Source organism: Mytilus californianus, unplaced genomic scaffold, assembly GCF_021869535.1.
Source record: "Mytilus californianus isolate M0D057914Y unplaced genomic scaffold, xbMytCali1.0.p SCAF_13, whole genome shotgun sequence".
NCBI classification, from domain to species: Eukaryota; Metazoa; Mollusca; class Bivalvia; order Mytilida; family Mytilidae; genus Mytilus; species Mytilus californianus.
Genome location: NW_026262615.1, coordinates 1,032,433 through 1,053,480, shown reverse-complemented (window position 1 = coordinate 1,053,480; position 21,048 = coordinate 1,032,433). Strand labels below are relative to the sequence as shown.

At 32.0% G+C, this 21,048-nt stretch overlaps 1 protein-coding gene across 6 annotated transcripts in view; it reads left to right on the top strand.

Moving 5' to 3' along the window:
• The window catches only part of LOC127722981 (uncharacterized), a 63,612-nt gene that overhangs the window by 15,348 nt on the left and 27,216 nt on the right, over positions 1–21,048 (top strand). For 3 of the 6 annotated variants that reach the window (XM_052229381.1, XM_052229380.1, XM_052229379.1), the window contains 13 exons: positions 3,293–3,402; positions 4,766–4,833; positions 5,489–5,661; positions 6,640–6,873; positions 7,808–7,882; positions 10,102–10,347; positions 11,542–11,766; positions 13,440–13,592; positions 17,015–17,245; positions 18,068–18,166; positions 18,506–18,736; positions 19,612–19,710; positions 20,060–20,290. In XM_052229381.1, the coding sequence (XP_052085341.1) occupies positions 3,293–3,402; positions 4,766–4,833; positions 5,489–5,661; positions 6,640–6,873; positions 7,808–7,882; positions 10,102–10,347; positions 11,542–11,766; positions 13,440–13,592; positions 17,015–17,245; positions 18,068–18,166; positions 18,506–18,736; positions 19,612–19,710; positions 20,060–20,290 (2,175 nt within the window). The remainder of the gene's footprint in view (positions 1–3,292; positions 3,403–4,765; positions 4,834–5,488; positions 5,662–6,639; positions 6,874–7,807; positions 7,883–10,101; positions 10,348–11,541; positions 11,767–13,439; positions 13,593–17,014; positions 17,246–18,067; positions 18,167–18,505; positions 18,737–19,611; positions 19,711–20,059; positions 20,291–21,048) is intronic. The other 3 variants (XM_052229384.1, XM_052229383.1, XM_052229382.1) reach the window with 3 other exon arrangements.

Genomic DNA, 21,048 nt, shown 5'->3' with positions numbered 1-21,048 from the left:
TTTTAACAAGGCATGTCACATTTATAAACAACAGATTTGATTACCAAGTAAAGACAAACTCCTATATATAATATAAAATGCTTTTCCAGGATGCCTTAAAAGGTTGGAGACTTTTATTAACAAACATTTTTCCTGAATGATTCAGAATTTCCTGTTGAAAAGTTGACTCAGATTGAATTTTTCAATTTTCCAAAAACGTAATTTTCTTTCCACTTATTGTAATTGTCATGACTGTTAGAGAGCTTAATCTGACTTACTTCCCTGGAAGTATTAATGTTGCATTTCAAAAGTGAGACACCATCAGTCAGTGTATGAACTGACAGGCATGACAGTAATGTTTTGGTAGTTCATCAGGAGTCCGTCAGTAGTCTGTCAGTAATCTGTCTGTAGTCTGTCAATAGTCAGTCAGGAGTCAGTTAGTAGCTTGTCTGTCAGTAATCTGTCTGTAGTCTGTCAATAGTCAGTCAGCAGTCTTAGTAGTATGTCAGTAGTCTGTCCATAGTCTCATTAATCTGTCAATAGTCAGTAGTCTGTCAGTAATTTGTCAGTAGTCAGTCAGTGGTTTGTCATAAGTCGGTCAGTATATCAATTGTTCATCAGAAGTCTGTCAGTTGTCTGTCAGAAGTCTGTCAATATTCCATCAGTAGTTTGTCAATAGTGTCATATAATAACATATTGTTTTGCTCTCAGCCAATAAAAAAAATAGTGAGATTTTCATTCAAAGCTGGATAAACTGAGATACATGTACCCTTAACTTGAAAAAATAGATTTCTCATGCACCTTTAAAAGGAAAAGTTTTTAAGCAGCGTTATATATCAATTATGATACAATTTCTAATTCATATGCAGGAATTATCGTTCATCCTTATTACAAAGTACAATCAAGAAAAACAAATTTAATAGTGTATTCATATTATCATGATAATTTTAAACGTTACCAAAAAGATATAAAATTAAACTTGATACATTTAGGATGAGTGTTAGTTTACAGGGATGACAATTAGCTTGTTTGAGTAGTTTACAGGGATGACAATTAATAGCTTGTTTGAGTTTTGTCTATTACATTGTTTAACATGTGTTAGAATGACATGATCTATTCTCATTACGATTGCAATGTTTATCTTGTCATGTTTCTGTGTGTTACTTGTGGTCTTAATAAACCATACATTTACATATAAAAACTATTTTCATTGAAATCAGATCAGTTAATGTAATGATTCATTTCCTATTTGTTAATTCTTTTATTCTCTTCTGATTTTGTTTTGTAAAATTTTTTTTTATGGAGTTTGAAGTCTGAATCACCATTTCTGAATCTACACCGAAATCTGAAACTGCACTAGTAAAATATAATTCTAAAACAATCCTATGAAAAGGATAATGTCCTTTGAATTACTTCATGTTTATTATTGTCATTAATTTTGGCTGGGACTTATTGATGACTTCATGTAGTAGTTCCAGATTTTGGACAAAACATGTCATAGAATAAATAAATACATACTATAAACAAGTCTAAATTGAAAACAACGTTCAAACCTATGATTGCGTTGGATAAAAACCGCATTTTTTTATACGTGTACATGCAAAACAAATTTCTTGGTAGAGGGGTCTAAATACAGCACAAACAACATTTTCCAAAAGACCAAAAAAGATGAAAAAGTATATTTTAACAAAATGCATTTGACTAGACTAAATACATATTATACTACACTTGTTGCTACATGTATATCAATTCATTGTAACCTCAAAACACGATTTGTTTTTTTGAAAATGACGATCCTTTAGTTAGCTAGTCTATCTTTTTGTTATTTTTGATGCAAGAACACGTACAGATTAACCTTTGATAAAAGAAAACCCAAATTTTTCCAATAAACTACATAGAAACAGGTCTTAGTGGTTTAATCTTTTGATTTTTGAAAAGTAGTAGTTCTTTATGGTTATTAATCAGATGTCCAGACCTGTTCCATCATAATTTTCACCTGTTTAACAAAAAAAGAAAATAGTCATAAACATGTTACTTTTATTATTCTTCCCTTAGTTTCTTTATTTTGTATTTACATTGTATCATAGGTCAAATTTATTTGTTCAGTGTATGTTCACTGGTGTTAATTATATATGTCCTTTGATTGAGTTAAGCTATTTCAGTTGATATTTTATAGTGTGTCTTTCTATGTTGTGATGTTACACTATTGTTTCAGAAAAAGGGTGAAGGTTTGGTACCATTAAAACGTTTAAACCCGCTGCATTTGTTTGCACCTGTCCTAAGTCAGGAATCTGATGTTCAGTAGTTGTCGTTTGTTGATGTGGTTCATAATTGTTTCTCGTTTCTTGTTTTTTTATATAGATTAGACCGTTGGTTTTCCTGTTTGAATGGTTTTACACTAGTAATTTTTGGGGACCTTTATAGCTTGCTGTTCGGTGTGAGCCAAGGCTCCGTGTTGAAGACCGTACTTTGACCTATAATGGTTTACTTTTATAAATTTTGACTTGGATGGAGAGTTGTCTCATTGGCACTCATACCACATCTTCTTATATCTATTAACCACAGATGTATTTGTTATAAATGGCAGTTGAGCTGATAGTTCATCTAGTTATACATTAACTACTGCTAATCAAAGAATTTGACCTGAGAAAAATAATTAACAAGTTACTAATAAACAAGTTAATTTGTGAATGTGCATGGTTCTTAAGTAATTTATCAATGTTGTTTGGCCAATAGTTGAATATTTTCTGATATTTTGATTTTTTGATAAGTTACTTTTTCAGTTCACCTTGAATATAAATAAGGTAGAAAAAGGAAAGAACTATACCTTTCCTGAGGAGTTCTTGTTTCATTGACAACACTTATTGTTGAAAAACATTTGAGGAATGGAAATACAGGGTTTTTTTCACAAATGAAAAATCACTTTAAATATAGACTCAGTAATCACAGTACTGTAAATTCAAAAATTATTATGTACATTTATTATTGCGATTATTGGAGATTGGACAAAAATGCGATATTAATTATTGCGATTTCAGCTAAATATGCATACAGATATATGTTTCAGATATCAGAATGCAGGTTCTTATTAATATATTATTGTTGTACTCACCCAGCCGCATTTTTAGCAATGATAAAAACCTCCCAATAATTTCTGAATTTACAGTATTTCATTTCAACAAATGACAACCTTTATGAAAGGGGGGGGGGATGTGGTAAGTACAATTTACACCATACAAACACTCTTGATTTAAATTGTGTCAGAGGTATATATATAATAGTCACTGAATGTTCTACTTCATTTTATTTCTAGGTAATATTGTTTTAGATAGTAGTGTGAAGCTGAAGAATGATTGGTCCAATCAATTATATAATTCTTCATCTGATTTTTATAAAACTTTGTCACAAAATTATACACAGGAGGTACGTATGTATATATATTTTTTCAGTTTTAAACATAAAGTTTTTTTAGGCAAAAAAAGTTTTAAAAGCAATCACTGCTAAATTGAGGTTTTAGTTTATATGTTCCATGGGTTATCTCCCTTTAAGTTAAATCAAAAATATGACTTCATTGACAAGAAGTAAATTTCTGTAAAGCTAATGATTTTTTACCAAAATCGAAATGTTGAGATACTGTAATTGTAATTGTAATACTATCAAGACATGGGGGAATGAAAAACTGTTTACAGTTCAATTTATTTAAGTGTTTTTTTTAAATTATTAGTTCGGCTACTCTTAACAAATATATTTTAAAAAGTCAATAGAATATTCAATTCACTTATGAATTTTAAATAAACAATGTAATAAATTGATATTTCATCACATTTACAATACTCATGGAAATATAATGTATAGGGGATGTATGCTAGACAACACTACCACAATACTAGGAAAATAACCAACATATCAAAGAAAAAGCCCTTTAATTATTGTTCTGTATCAATACAGTTTCTTGAAATCTGTAGAATAAAATGATTGGCCTAAAAACTTCTAAAAATTATGTTGATGATAGATTGCGGTTTAATGCCCAGTGGCAAATTAAATGCATATTCAGGACTATAATATGTTAATGTTATATGAATACAAACCCTGCTTTGTACTAGACTGGGAGGCTGAGCCTCTTTTTATAACGTGTTTGTTCACAAGTTAACAGTACACAGAAAGAAAAGTCACCCTACCTGGACACATTTTTCTGACTCCAGGCCGACCTGTCTTTGCACTTACTCCTAAATGCTGTGTTCTTTGTAGAGAATTAACAAAAAGTAATCTTTTTTTTGACCTGGAATGGTGTTGAAACCGAGACTTCGCCCAATCAAGACAAGCTCACTACCACAAAACCTCTGAAGGTTTTTTTTTTATGCCCCACCTATGATAGTAGAGGGGCATTATGTTTTTCAGTCTGTGCGTCTGTTCGTTAGTTTGTCCGTCTGTCCATCCATCTGTCTGTCCCACTTCAAGTTAAAGTTGTTGGTCAAGGTAGTTTTTGATGAAGTTGAAGTCTAATCAACTTGAAACTTAGTACACATGTTCCCTATGATATGATCTTTCTAATTTTAATGCCAAATTAGAGTTTTGACCCCAATTTCACGGTCCACTGAACATATAAAATGATAATGCGAGAGAGGCATCCGTGTACTATGGACACATTCTTGTTTTAAATATTTCTGATTTTCATTAAAAAAACTTTGATTGATTATTGTTTATAACATACTTAATTTTCGAAATAATATTTAACCTTTGCCATATGTAATCTTTAAAATATGGGAGCCTGTATTTGTCTTTTCAGATTGACAATCTCATGCAGAATAGTAATGTATCACAATTTTATCTTGGTGTCAGGGTACTGGATTTCAGGTGAGACAAACAATATGTTGTGATTCAGGTAACAATCATGAAAATTATTTAGGCTGTTGTTTAGACCATTTTTTTCAAATTGAATGACCTGGAATGGAGCCACATGAAATTAAAGGACCTGAAATTGAGCCACTTAAAATTGAGCCACTAAAAATTGAGCTCCATAGAATTGAGCCACATGATATTTGATAACCTGAAATTCAGCCACTTAAAATTGAGCCACTAAAAATTGAGCTCCATGGAATTGAGCCACATCAAATTTAATTACCTGAAACTGAGCCACTTAAAATAAAGCCACTAAAAATTGAGCCCCATGAAATTGAGCCACTTGAAATTAAGCCTCATGGAATTAAGTTACTTGAGATTAGACACGTAAAATTGAAACAGATGAACTTAAGATCTATAAATCATTTATTACACAAAAAAGAAATCAATTTCATTTATTTTACCATGGAAAAAGAAAGCAAAAGACACAACTGTTTGATCTGCAAACAGATCGAGAGCTTGTCACAGACATTTTAAAACTCTATTTAACTGTTAATCCAAATTCTATTTTTAGGAAACTTACCAATTTTTGGGAGCTAGATGTAGTATTGATATATGTATTGTCCACTAAGATCACAATATGTTTGACATGTTTTTTTTTAACTTTTAGCCCTGGCAGTATCTTTGTCCATTCCGAGATCTCATTTAGACCAGATGTGTTTTCTGAGACATTATTTTACGATGTTTTTGATTTATCCAATGGTATAGAGGATATTATACGATTAGAGTCTTCATTAGGGAAAACATCTCTACTCATAGATACAAGACAGATTTATGTTAGTGGTAAGTTGTGCAAACCTCAGCAGTCGCATTATCTAAATATTGTAAATTCAGAAAATAATATATTGTTATTATTATGAAGGTTAATACATTGTAACTGATGGAACTCATATTTCTATTTTTCTGTGTAATATTTAGATAAAACATGCACAGACTTCACATTAAATAAATTGGCGTAAATGTCAGTTGGAAAGATTCACATTGATGAATGCACACATTAGATTTAGGGTTTATAAATAAGAATTTATTATTTCATGTCATGCTATACAGTCATTTTAAAATGGGTAGACATTATATTTGTCAATATCTTTACATTGACTATTACAAAAATGGATTCAAAATAAAAAAAAAAATTTTGAAATACTGTATGTGTTTCAAGTTGGTTAGTTACTTAATGAAGGCACTAGGAAAGGCACATACATACATCATATGTTAAGCCCTAAATTATCTTTGGTCTAGATAGATGTGATTAAAATCAACAGAGACAAAAAAAATACTGTAATGTGAAATTTTCTTCATGAGATATTTATTTTCAATAATTTCCAGAAAATAATAAAAGCACAAAATGTATTCCTTCTCTTAAATATCAGTTTTATTAACATCATAATCAGGAGGAAAAAAGTATGAACATAAAGCCTCGCAATCAGTTAAGAACCTTGAAATCGCTAGAGTTAATCTCCATGTAAATAAGCCAATTTACAGTATTTAACAGAAACACCAAATCCTCAATAGGCAAATAACTTCAACAGAATTGTTGGACATTTACCGATAGCTCCAAATTTAATCAAGTGGCTGGGTAAAATGTGTTTCATATTTTTTAGAAGTTGATTTGTAAAGCAACAATAACAATAAGACTAAGAAAAAAAAAAGAACAAAATAGTTTGATCTGCACCATGAAATAAAAATTTAAATATAAATATTAGACATAAACTTGAAGATTGTGTTTTATAATGCATTTTTTGTGTACATTCTATTTTTCAGGTAAATGTGTGTCATTGGATTTTAATGTGTGTTCCTCATTTTATAATGCAACAAGTTTCCCGAACTTTTATAATCATAAATCTTATGAGGAAGCAGTGACCTACTTCCAGAATGATTTACAGCCTGTGATAGACAGTGGTTGTTCTAATCTTGCCTCATTATTTCTGTGTGGACTTAATTTTCCAAGTTGTCACAAAGCAAGACAATTACTGCCATGTAGAACTGTTTGTCAGCGTAAGTATAATTACAGATAGCTTCCATTAAAAACTTATGAGAGATGGAAGGACCGGACTTCCAAAATCCACACAAAAAACATAATTTCTTTGAGTGATTTGACATACAATTTAGAAATTATTGCATGGTTTTTGCGAATTATTGCGAAAAATGTGGCTGGGTGATTGTCGCAATAATAACTGATAATAAGAACTCACATTCTGATATCTGATACATATGCAGTCTTCACGACAAACTTTTGAATCCACAGGCCCAAAGATAAATTTTATTATAATTTTAATTGGATTCTGTTGGCCTGTAGAAATGATTTTTACAGGCCTGACAGCAATTTTACAAGCCTGGGCTAGTGGGCCTGTGGTTAAGCATGAAAACTGCATATATCTGCATGCCTATTTTCCTGAAATTGCAATAATTAATCTCGATATGTATGTCCATTCTTCAAAAATCACAATGATAAATGCAGGCAATAATTTCTGAATAAACAGTACACCAAATGGAACTGCAACCATGAAGAACCATTCCCATGTCTTAAATAAAACTTTCCTCTCTGATTTATTTTGAAGGAAGAGCCATAACTTTTTATTTATTATCAGACTCAGCATCTTGCAGTTCATGGGTAAAAGGAAAATAATAATTGTAAGTCAGCAGTCAGTTATTTTTAGGTTGCTTTGATATATAACAACAACCATTAAAACTAGGAAATCAAGTTTTCAATAAAAAATGAATGATCTTCAAGTAACTTTTGAATTTTGTCTTTAACTAGTCATAAATCAATAGATTGGTAAACCATTCTGGTTTTCATATTTCAGTGATGAGATAAACTTAGCATTGCTTGATTAGTTATATAAATATATTATTCAGATAATACATATTTAGGAAATCATTGAACTACCAATAGTAAACTCTACTATATCACAGACAATTTATGTTTCAGAATACAATACAGATTGTTCAGTCTCAATTGATTGTTCTCAGTTTGAAGATTCTACCGATCGTAACTTATGTCTCAGTAAGTTTGTATATTCTAACTTGTTAGATTTGTTCAGAAAGAATCATATGTTCAACTGTATTTTTAAAGGCATACTGAAAATGGCAGATACAAAAATAATATTAAACAATTTTTTTTAAAATATCTAAATATAGGAATAAACACCTCAATATGTTGTGACACAGTTGTAACAGCCAATCAAAATGTAAAAGGATTAAATCCTGAAGCCATGGTTAAAATAGGGTTTGTAGTATACTATAGAAACATTCATTTTCATTGAATCCTATAATTTTGTTTTGTCTCTCAATTTTGTTTCATGGGGATTACTTTTCATGGGGATTACATTTCATGGGGATTACTTTTCATGGGGAATACTTTTCATGGGGATTACTTTTCATGGGGAATACTTTTCATGGGGATTACTTTTCATGGTGACTACTCATACATGTGATGGACTGTGAAACTCAGATCAGGAGATAGGGAAATTTTGGTCAGGAGATTAGGACTCAGATCAGAAGGTTTTTAATCGACATAAATTTTGTCATAAATGTAACCGTGTGCTGTAGAAATTGTCTTTTAAAGTGTTTTTTCTTCCACTTTCCATCAGAATGTATTATGTTTATAGTAAGTACCCTTGTACTTATAAATTTTCTCTATCTTTATTCAACATGTTCAATCTAACATTCTTTTTTTTTAGTGTGTTCTTTAAATTCTTTATTTCATATCTTTTGTATCATTAATCTTTAGAACAATCACTGCAACCTAAACATTTGTTTAACCGTCTGCAAATAGATCTTTTTTGCATGTTAAGAGACACATTACAAAATAAAAACTAGGGTCATAGTTATTATATAAGTTTCAATGTAAGCCTTAAAGGAAGTATAGAACCCTCAAATAATTTTCAAATTATTATTTTTTTAGTATTTGTCTTAAGACATTTAAAATCATTTAATTACCATCCTTTTATGATTATTTGTTCAATTTATATTTTATTTATATTCTTTTAAAAATTTACATTATTTAAAGGAAAGTAACTTAAAACAGGATAAATCAAGGGAAGTAATTTCAATTATTTTTACATTATTTAAAGGAAAGTAACTTAAAACAGGATAAATCAAGGGAAGTAATTTCAATTATTTTTAAATACACAAAGTTTTTATTTCACAACGGCAGTTAGCCTGAGGTAATAATCGTTGATTACCAGTATGTTTGACACCCAAGCTGACAAGTGAAGCCCTATAATTATGTATGTTAATTGATTTACAGGTAAAATATAACTTCAGGTAATGTCAGTTACACCAGATATGTTGGGCTGAAATTTTTCATTCATGAAATATTTCATACACAGGATTTTTTTCTCTTCAACGGGAGGTCGGGAGGAGACCCCTGAAAACGGGATTATTGTACTCCCGTCAGGAGGTTCACATGTATGACTACTTTTCATGGGGAATACTTTTCATGGGGATTACTTTTCATGGGGAATACTTTTCACGTTGATTACTTTTCATGGGGATTACTTTTCATGGGGAATACTTTTCATAGGGATAATTTATGGTTTCCTTTATGTGAAAATAATCTTCATTGTTGGTTAAAATTTTGTTGAAGTTTTGATTTCTAAAGTAATATCTATCAACAGAATTAAAACCACCAACAAAAATTCTGCTTTTACAGCATTTAAAAGAAATTCATCAAAAATTATTTGAATTCACAATTGATATACATATTTTAAATTACAAAATAGCAGTAGTTATCCAGTAATAGGATAACTATATTTGGTATATAGGTCTTCATGGCTGTCAGACAGGGTTTACCTGACCTTGACCTCATATAATGAATCATTGATCAAGGTTAAGATTTCCTGATGAAGTCTGTATCTCAAATACCATACGCTATAGGTCTATATGTCCATCTTGCAGGGTTCATCTGACTTTGACCTCATTTTTCATAATTTTTTTTCAATGTTAAGTTCCCTGATAAGGTCAGTTTATCAGATGCTATGAGCATTATGTTAGCTATAGTTGGTGTATGGAATGATTGAAAGTTTGTAAATATCTCTTTGAAGGGTTCATCTCACCTTCACTCTTTTCATACATGTACAGTAAAGCAGGTGAAATTTCAGCATGTGCACTCTTTTAGTTAAAACTATGCAATAATTTGGATTATAAGAAATTTAATGACTCTCGTCCTTAGTTTTATAAGCAAAAATCAATAAAAAATTAAAACAATTTTATTTACTGTAGCAATGCCAACAACAACAACAGAATCAACCACTATCATGACAACTACCGAGGCTTCTACAATTATAGAAACAACAACCATGACAACAGAACCAACAACAACTACCATGACAACCGAAGCAACTACAACTACCATGACAACAGAACCTTCAACAACTACCATGACAACAGAAGCAACTACAACAACCATGACAACTACAGAACCAACGACAACAGTAACAACAGAACCGATATCAACAACACCTAAAGGTTTGCTTTCAATTATCAATTATTTGGTTGAAATAAATGTAAAATAATAGGTCACTAGACAGGGGAGGAGGTTGTGCAATTTCTCCACATCTCTTGAAGGTATGTCTATATAACATGCATATATAGTGAACACAATTAATGGAAGATTATGTCGTAAGTAGACAAGACATAGATTTGATATAGCAAAGCATAAACCAGGAGGGATGACAAGAGCTATTATTTGGCCCCTGAAATTGCAAAAATAGTTTGCATATTAAAAATGTTAATTTCATTGATAAATGAAAAAGTTGCTTTGATCTGGAAACTGTAGTGCAGGAAGGTTACTTGTGTTGTCACCATGATATCATAAACATGTCGAAATTTAAGCATTTGAACTAGATTGGCCCTTTCATAAAATTGAGAATGGAAATGGGGAATATGTCAAAGAGACAACCTGACCATAGAGCAGATAACAGCCGAAGGCCACCAATGGGTCTTCAACGCAGCGAGAAAACCCTGCACCTGGAGGTGGTCCTCAGCTGGCCCCTAAATAAAATTGTGTACTGGTTCAGTGAAAATGGACGTCACACAAACATGCATAGTTTTTGGTCAAAATATATATGAGCAAGGGCTTTCCCCTAAAAGATATTTTACACACATTTACATCTTTGTAAAATACATTTTGTAGCAAAATATCTTTAATAGTAAGGCCTTAGCTTATACCTAATAATATTTTGTATTAAATGTGAGAAGTTAAAAGACTAATGTAAGGATAATTCAAAAATATAAATACTGCTGTCCGACAGATTAAAGTCTTATAAATATCTGAAAGATGTTATTTGGTAGATTTTTAATGCTTTTTTATTTTTAGAATTCAAGGGGCCAAAAAAGTGGCCTTATCATAACTTCTCCTATACATCTTTAAAAAATAAAAAAGTCACAAGATACATCTGAGCAACCTAACCAATTACCAAATGTTTTTTTCTTATATGGATTTAACTTACCTAGCCAAATTAGCTTAAAAATTTACAAAAATATTTAATATGGTGCGATGTTAAATGACTCAAAACCCTTGCCAACTTAACAAAACCCAAAACAAAAGAACAGCAGTTTTCTTTCTGTTCTTCATCTAATTTAAAAGACAATCTCATAGAATACATCAGTGTCTGAAATTGTCTATCATAATGGTACAATATTGATAATTTTTAATTCCAGCACTTTGTGAAGATGTTCAGTCAGTTCAGTGTCAACAAGTTGGTATAAACCAGACCACATTTCCTAATCACTTTGGCCAGGATTCTCAGGATGTAGCGTTGCAGGTTTTTAACAATTACATCAACGACACATGTTCAGAGAATGCTACTTTGTTTTACTGTTCAGCATTATTCCCCAGGTGTGATAAAGGTGCATTGGAAAAACCTTGCAAGGATTTGTGTTTAGGTAATATTATATATTTGGAAATTTAATGTGCGTCTAATTTTCGTGGTAGACACTTTTACACAAATTTAACCCCACATACACATTTGACTATTCATTTAAATGCATTGTACAAGGGCATGAAATACAAGTTATGAACACAGCTGAGATTTAAAGGCCAAATCTAAGGCCAAAACCATGAACAAAACCTGACGCCAAATTAACAGATATGAAGTATTTTCAGTTTAATGTCTACTATTATAGGGTTTATGTAATATATATGAGATATATTAAGAGATATTAAGTATATAACTGGTATTTATCATGTAGGATGACTGTTATTGAAACAGGCACCCAAGAACACAAAAATGACATTTAAAAGTTAACATGGTCTTCAATAAAGTTCATATTCAATGTTATGATTTAATTACCCCTAGACAATGTCTTAACAACAACTTTTGCATGCTGTGTGACATCAAAGTGGTGAATTATCAGAAGTTATTTCACATTTATGTAAATATCAGTTTTTATTGGACTGAGAAATCATGATATTTCATTGCACACAAAATGTAACAAATACCAATAAACTTGTTTTGTAAGTACTCAACATTCACCATGAATGTGTTGTAAGACAGGCAGAAGACATCAAAGTAGGAATCTAAACTCATAAGTTGAAGAGAGACAAACAAAATGATTGCAAAAAATGAAAAAAAACAGCAAGAAGACAAGTCTCGCAAACACTATGTTCTTCTCATATATTTTATGATGGTATGATACTAAACCCCTAACGGGAGGGATTGTGCTTGATTTTCATATGATGAAGACATAATCTTTCAATCAATTTAATTGAGGTCTGGAGCTGGCATGTCAGTAACTGCTAGAAGTCCTTTGTTAATTTATGTATCATTGTCATTTTGCTTAGTTATTTTTGGTTACCTATTCTGACATCGGACTCAGGCTTCTTTTTAACTGAGTTTTACTGTGTGTATTGCTGTGTGCTTGTTTAATCTACATTGGCTAGAGGTATAGGGGGAGGGTTGAGATCTCACTAAACATGTTTAACCCCGCCGCATTTTTGCGCCTGTCCCAAGTCAGGAGCCTCTGGCCTTTGTTAGTCTTGTATGTTTTTTTAATTTTAGTTCATTTATATGTTTAGGAGTTTAGTATGACGTCCATTTTCACTGAACTAGTACACATTTTTTGTTTAGGTGCCAGCTGAAGTCCGCCTCTGGGTGCGGGATTTTCTCGCTGTGTTGAAGAGCCATTGGTGGCCTTTGGCTGTTTTTTACTCTTTGGTCGGGTTGTTGTCTCTTTGACACATTCCCAATTTCCATTCTCTATTTTACTACATGAAAACTAAACACCGAACAACACAAAACCCCACCAAAAATTGGGGTTAATCTCAGGTTCTCAAGAAGGGTAAGCAGACCATGTTCTACATATGGCACCTCTCTTGTTGCTCATATAAGTACAAATTTGTTGATAAACTTCATTTGGCAATGTCACAGTCAAGGAAAAGAGAACTGGATGGTACATTGGTAGTTATGTATTGGAACATATTCGTCTCTAATAAACACTGGTCCACTATATAATTCATTGAAAAATTCTTTTGAAATATCCAATAAGTATACATGTAAGAATAACTATTTATTGTTGAAGCTTATAAAGATTTCTTTAAAAACAATTTATTTTATCAGCTGCCATTAGAGAATGTGGTGACAATGCATTACAACTTTTCACAGAGAAAGACTGTAACTTGTTTAACGATCGATACTGTGTTCGTCCATTACCCCCACCTCTGACACCAACAGGTACATCAACACAGCCATCAGAAATTACCACTCCAACAGGTGAGGTCATGTCAGTTTGTAGATAGGTGTATTCATTAGGTTCAAAGCCAACAACAGAATCATTGATATTAACCAATACTTCTACAGGTTAGGCTATGTCAAGATAATGATGTGTAGTTAGATAGACACAGCCAACTACAACTACTATTTCTCCAGCTGTTTGCCTTTAATTATACCCCCGCTTTAAAAAAGTGGGGGTATATTGTTTTACCTCTGTCCGTCCGTCAGTCCGTCCGTCCGTCTGTCCCATGAGTATTTTTTGTCGCATCTTTTTCAAGAACTACATTACAAGGATTTCTGAAATTTGGTTTCAGGGTTTATATGAGTCAACTATACCGTGTTTTCAGATTCATCACTCAACAACTTCCTGTTTCCCTTCTACTTTTATTCTATAATGTAATAGATTCACTCTTTCAGTGAACAAAAGAATAAAGGGATATATGGGATATACATAAATAAGACAGCAACCCTGGCCAACAACAGAAATTATTAAAAAAAAGTCTTGTTTTCAGTTTAAAGTGTAAAGGAATAGAAATGTTTAATATTCTTTATAATACATTTACAGTAGATAGCAATTTTTCTATTCAGTTAACAGAAAGGCTGCTTTTCGGGCTATGCAAATAACAAGATCTTTTAACATTCGGTGAAAAGAAAATGAGTTTCTGTAAGAGAAAGTTATGAAAATAACCGAATTATGCAAATAAGGGTTATGTGATTAAGTGGAGTTGACTGTACTGGTTTATTGAAATCACCTTGTCAGTCTGTCTGTCTGTTTATCCACCAAATATTCCCCTCACTCTTCGATTGACCAGATTTACCATATATTTGATCAGCAGCTTGATATTGTTGAGTTGTGATGTGTGTGTTGACCTGGATGCTTCATACTTTGTATAAAAATGCCTTATGTTATGAAGTTTCTGTCTGCCATATGTCCATTGTCCTTGACCTCATTTTCATGGTTGAGTGACTACTTGAAGAAAAAATTAAGATTTTTTGTGATGTTAATTTTTCTCTTATTATGAGTAATAGGATAACTATATTTGGTATGTGTGTACCTTGCCATGTCCTATAATGCCTGTCAGACAGTTTAAAATAAATTATTGGTTAATAGTCACAAGTAAATATAACAAAAAAAATCATTAGCATGTATTCAATAACAGGTTTTCAAAAACTTTCCATACATTGTCAGTTATTTTTTAATTTTTTACAGCTATCATACAATGACACACTCTCTACATATCTTTCAGCTTTATTATAATTGCTTGCAATGAGAAATTCTTTTTAAAGCATCTAGAATTATACATATATTGTTTAATATAAAGAATAATCATGTTGTATGGGTTGTTGGGGAATATCTTGGATAAGTCTACAAAAAGAAAGTTTAATTTATTCATTGGGAGACTTATTCCACCAGAAAGGAACCAGTTATCAATATCCTGTAGAAAATTTTGTACAGTAATACAATTCTAAAATAGGTGTTCTATAGACTTGTTTTCTGTTTTACAAAATGTACATAAAGGATCATCAGTCAGTTTTATTTTAACTAAATACTGATTTGTTGCAATAATGCAATGGTTAATCCTGTATTGCAACCACTGTAAATTGTAATTTACTATTTTTAGTAACAGCAAAAGGCAGTCTGAAAATATTTTTCCAGTTCAGATTCTGTTCACCTAAAATTTTGACCCACTTTAGCTGTCCAGTAGAAATAACATTATTTCTTGTCAGTACAGAATACATATCTTTTGATCCTTTACAGTGTCTTAAAAATACTTGCAGACATGATGGTTTTTATAAATGACAAAATAATTTGTAAGATCCTTTAGAGAAAGATTTTGATGCCTCTTTCACTGTCGAAATGACACTGTTAAATTTTAGGAAATCCGTGTTAATGTTAGTTTTGCTTAAATTGGTCAAATGAAATATAAGATCCATTTTGGTCTATTAGATCATTTAGAGCAAATCTGACTGGGTGAAAATGTTTATCAGGTTGAGATCTGTCCGCCCTAAAATTTTAAGACGAATCAGACAACCCATTGTTGGGGTGCTGCCCCGGAATTGGTAATTTTAAGGATATGTTGCAGTTTTTGGTTATTATTTTGAATATTATTATAGATAGAAATAAACTGTAAACAGCAATGATGTTCAGCAAAGTAAGATCTACAAATAAGTCAAACATGACCAAAATTGTCAATTGACCCCTTAAGGAGTTATTGCCCTTTATAGTCAATTTTTCGTTGATTTTTTGTAATCTTTTACAAAAATCTTCTCCACTTAATCTGATGGACCAAATAGAATTAAACTTAGCCATAAATTTCAAAAGGGTATTTTGATTGAAAAATCTATCCGATGACCCTGTCATCCAACCAACATGGCTGCCATGGCTAAAAATAGAACATAGGGGTTTACTATAGAAGCCTAAGGGAAAATTGGAAAAAAAAAAATTTCAAATGGTCACAACTTGAAAACTAATTTAAATAGTGATAAGGGATCTTCAGTTACTATTGTACAACTACAAAGGGATGACCTGCTTATAATTTAACTACTGGGCCAAATTAAACCAACTTGGCCTCAATCATTATATATAGGGTATCAAATACTATTTATTTAGATTTTAACCTTATTTTACATGATTTCCAAAAACACAGTAGATACAGGTGAGCGACACAGGCTCTTGAGAGCCTCTAGTTTCAAGATCTACATCAAAACTTATACCTAGTAATTTAAAAGTAGTGTTTAACCCCAATCCAGATATTTTTGCAAACCAGTCTAATTTTAATAGTGATTCCTGCAGAGATTTTTCACTCTCATCCAAAATCAAAGAAGTGTCATCAGCAAATTGTTACAATTTATGTTAAACCCGTGTGACCTTGATACTCCTAATATCACTATTTCCCCTTATTTTCAATGCCAGAATCTCAACACATAAAATGAAAAGGTATGGAGACAGCAGGTTCCCTTGTCTACAACTTCTTCCAATCCTAAAAAAATCTGAAAGGTTTCCCCCCTGGATCACAGCAGAGTTGATATTATTATAAAAAAAACTTTAACCCTGTTAATGATAGAATCACCAAAATTCCTAAACAGTCATGCAAAATACTGGGGATTCATTAATTTTATGAATACCAATTTTCGTAGATGGAGGAAAATTTGTATTTTCGTGGATATTTGATTTTAATTACTGGTATTTTAAATTGGATCTGCAAAAGTTTGTAAACAAGCCTGTAGAAAGTGTATATGTCGTTGAAAATCTAAATTCCTAGTTTCCTTATACAATCAAATCAATGAAAATTTGTATCCAATGAAAAATAATTAATTGACAGTATGACTTAATTATTGTAATGCTAAGAAGTATATGATTTGGGCTTTTTCTATTTTACGCACTTTAAATGAAAAGAGCTTGATTTTTGTGTCTTTTGTAGAGTTGTGTGAAAGGGTTCAGTACAAAGAATGCCAACAGTTTAGTAACTCCACAATATTCCCTGGCATGTGGGGAAGTGAAAACCATGCCATGGCTGTCCAAGTTATGTCAGCATACCAATGGATTCTAGATTCGCAATGCTCAAATCATTCACTGAAGTATTTCTGTAGTGGAGCATTCCATCATTGTGATAAAGGTGTTAAAAAACTTCCTTGTAGAAGTTTGTGTGAAGGTAAGTGTACAGGTGGAGTCATTTTTATAATCATGTGTTATGTTTTTTAAAAACTTTCAGAAATAAAATTATTTTAAAACTTTTTACCATGATAACTGTAATGTAATGTTGATAAAGGGCAAATGTTCTTAAAATCAAGGCACATATAAAATAAGAAGAATTGGTTTAATTGCCAATGAGACAACTCTCCACCAAAGACCAAAAGACATAGAAGTTAACAACTCTAGGTCACTACATCCTTCAACAATGAGCAAAACCCATGCCCCTTATGTAATTAGGGCTATTTTTTAGAAATTACTCCTCATGTCACTTTTATAACCGGAAAAGTGTGTCTGTGATAGGAGAAATGTCTTGTAAAAAAACATCACATAAACCTCAATTTTTTCTCTCTCTAAATTATGTTTAAGTGGCAGCATATATTTGTTATCTGCTTCAGTTATACACCAGCTGGTCAAAAAATAATTCTAACTGGTCATGACCGAAAAATATGTAAGTTTTTGAAGCCTAGTTAACCACACTTGATATAAAATTCAGTTTGTAAAGAGTGAGGCTTAAACATCTCAGAAGCAGTATTTAAAACTTTCTATGTTTTACAATGGAACCCCTCTCATGTGTTCAACTCAGATCCAAATTGACTAGTATAGCTAGTTTCCCTGAATAAGGTCAGTGGTTCCTGGTACTCCAGGTTCCTTCAACAATAAAAACTGACCGCTATTATATTGCCAAGAGTGCTGAAAGTTATGTTAAACACCAACAATCAATCTTGTAAATTACTAGCTTTGAAAACCTTTATTTCTGACAAATTTTGTTTTATATTTTCAGTGGTTGTGAAGGAATGTCAACTCCCAGCAGATGTCTTTGATTGTACTAATTTGCCAGAATCTGATTGTATTCCCGTGGATACAGATAAACAGCCGCCAAGTAAGTACTTTAGTAGCATTATGAACAGTAGGTGATACAAGGTCTATGTCATGTCTATTTTAATGAGACAGCGACCTAAAAACAAAAGGTAAACACTAGGTCTTTAATAATAGACAGATATCTGTTTAATTTGTCAAGCTTTTTGTTGTACAATGTTAAAACGATTATGATGTTACCATCAAGACATGTTCTTCTTTGTGCAAATATAACTTAATTATTGTAAAGCAAAATAGCTGTCTTATATCTTCTTTTTAAAGGGAATAATACTCTTACATTATTTTGCTATTTTATGCACTTTCATATAAAATAACAAGGGTTTGGATTTTTTTTCTTTTGTAGAGGTGTGTGAAAAGGTGGAGTACAAAGAATGCCAACAGTTCAGTAACTCCACAATATTCCCTGGCATGTGGGGAATTGAAAACCATGGCATGGCTGTCCAAGTTATGTCAGCATACCAATGGATTTTAGATTCGCAATGCTCAAATCATTCACTGAAGTATTTCTGTAGTGGAGCATTCCATCATTGTGATAAAGGTGTTAAAAAACTTCCTTGTCAAAGTTTGTGTGAAGGTGAGTGTACAGGGGTTATTTATATACCATTCCATCACTGAAACAAAGGTGTTAAAAATCGCCCTTGTCGTAGTTTGTGTGAAGGTGAGTGTACAGGTGGCGCCATTTATATGTGGTACTATACTGGACGAGAACCAGTTACCGTCACCCGTCATTTTATTCAAAAATGGAATTGTTAAATAAAAACAACAGACTGCTGATATCTTCAGACAAATAACATATTGTAAAAATTCCTTTTTGTTTGATTTAACAAATATTGGGAAATGCCGAATTTTCTGTTACATGGCTTGGGAAGAGGTGTGTGTGGGGACATGATGTCATCGCTTAATGATGTTCTCGATTTTAGAAAACTGGAAAACTTTCTGTTTAAGACAAAGCAATATCTAACCTTGCTTTTGTATTTACAATTTCTTTCAAAAGAATTTAAAAGATTGAAAATTTTCAAAATTAAAAGTCTATACGTCTCTTCAATACAGTGTAAGTGGTTGATTTCAAGTGACAATAAAGCTCATGTTCATAGTAAGTAGGAGACCTTCCAAATTAAGGGTCAAAACGATGATTTGTTTGGTTCAATTGACATACCTTCTCTTGTTATATAAAAGCAAAATATGACATTGATTTCCCGGTTGAATGTAAATTCTATCATTTAGTGGCAAGATTCAAAAGTGATGGTAACTGGTCATCGTACCTATAAAATTTCCGGCAAAAATCAGCATACTAGTAACCCATTTTTTCATTTTTATGCCCCCAGATAGTAGAGGGGGCATTAAGTGATACCTTTTCCTGAAAGTAGTGTTAAACACTAACAATCAATCTTGTAAATTTCTTAGCTTTGAAAACCTTTATTTCTGACAAATTCTGTTTCATATTTTCAGTGGTTGTGAAGGAATGTCAACTCCCAGCAGAAGTCTTTGATTGTACTAATTTGCCAGAATCTGATTGTGTTCCTGTGGATACAGATAAACAGCCGCCAAGTAAGTACTTTAGTAGCATTATGAACAGGAGGTGATACAATGTCTATGTCATGTCTATTTTAATGAGACAGCAACCTAAAATCAAAAGACATCAAAAGGTAAACACTAGGTTTTTAATAATAGACAGATATCTGTTCAATTTGTCAAGCTTTTTGTTGTACAATGTTAATACGATTATGATGTTACCAACAAGACATGTTCTTCTTTGTGCAAATATAACTTAATTATTGTAAAGCAAAATAGCTGTCTTATATCTTCTTTTTAAAGGGAATAATACTCTTACATTATTTTGCTATTTTATGCACTTTCATATAAATTAACAAGGGTTTGGATTTTTTTTCTTTTGTAGAGGTGTGTGAAAAGGTGGAGTACAAAGAATGCCAACAGTTCAGTAACTCCACAATATTCCCTGGCATGTGGGGAAGTGAAAACCATGCCATGGCCGTCCAGGTTATGTCAGCCTACCAATGGGTTATTGATGCCCAATGCTCAAGTCATACACTGAAGTATTTCTGTAGTGGAGCATTCCATCACTGTGACAAAGGTGTTCAACAGCTTCCTTGTAGAAGTTTGTGTGAAGGTGAGTGTACAGGGGTCATTTATATAAGTATTGTACATGTACTCCAACTGACCTCATCTTGTGATGAAATTTTTCTGAAGTGGAGCAAAGATTTCTGGTAGAAGTTTGTAGGAAGATGACTGTAGAGGGGGTCAATCTTTTTTGTGGTGCATTGAAATTTATTTTGTTTATTGGTTACAAATATTCATGGATTTATAGGTTCCATGCAACCATCAAATACCACATTGATCCATAACCATTCAATGGTTCTTATTTTCATGGATTTTGTTGGTAGAGATGGACCAATAATTTAAGTATTCTACAGAATGCAATTTCCTACAGTGTTTCATAGAGATTTTGTCGAGACCAAGAAATACTATTTCCTTAATGCACAAAAATTGATATCAGGGAAAATAAAGGGATGCACAGTTCATATTTTACCATTTTTTACTATGAATTTAAAATTATTGATGTTTTCACAAACTGTGAAAATTGACACACATGAAGAAAAGAACTACCACACTAAATCAATCTTGAATTCAGTTTGTAAAGTATGAAGCATTCATCAATGAGGTTTTATCATCTCAGAAGCAGTATTTAAAACTTGCTATCTTAACCCTGTTCCTGGCAAGGTGAGTCAATATGGACTAGGATTGCTAGTTTTCCTACAGACAGTCTATCCTTGTAATCAGGCTTCCTCCAACAATAAGAATTGACTAACATGATATTGCAAAGAGTGATGAAAGTGGCATTAAACACCAGCAATCAATAAAACAATC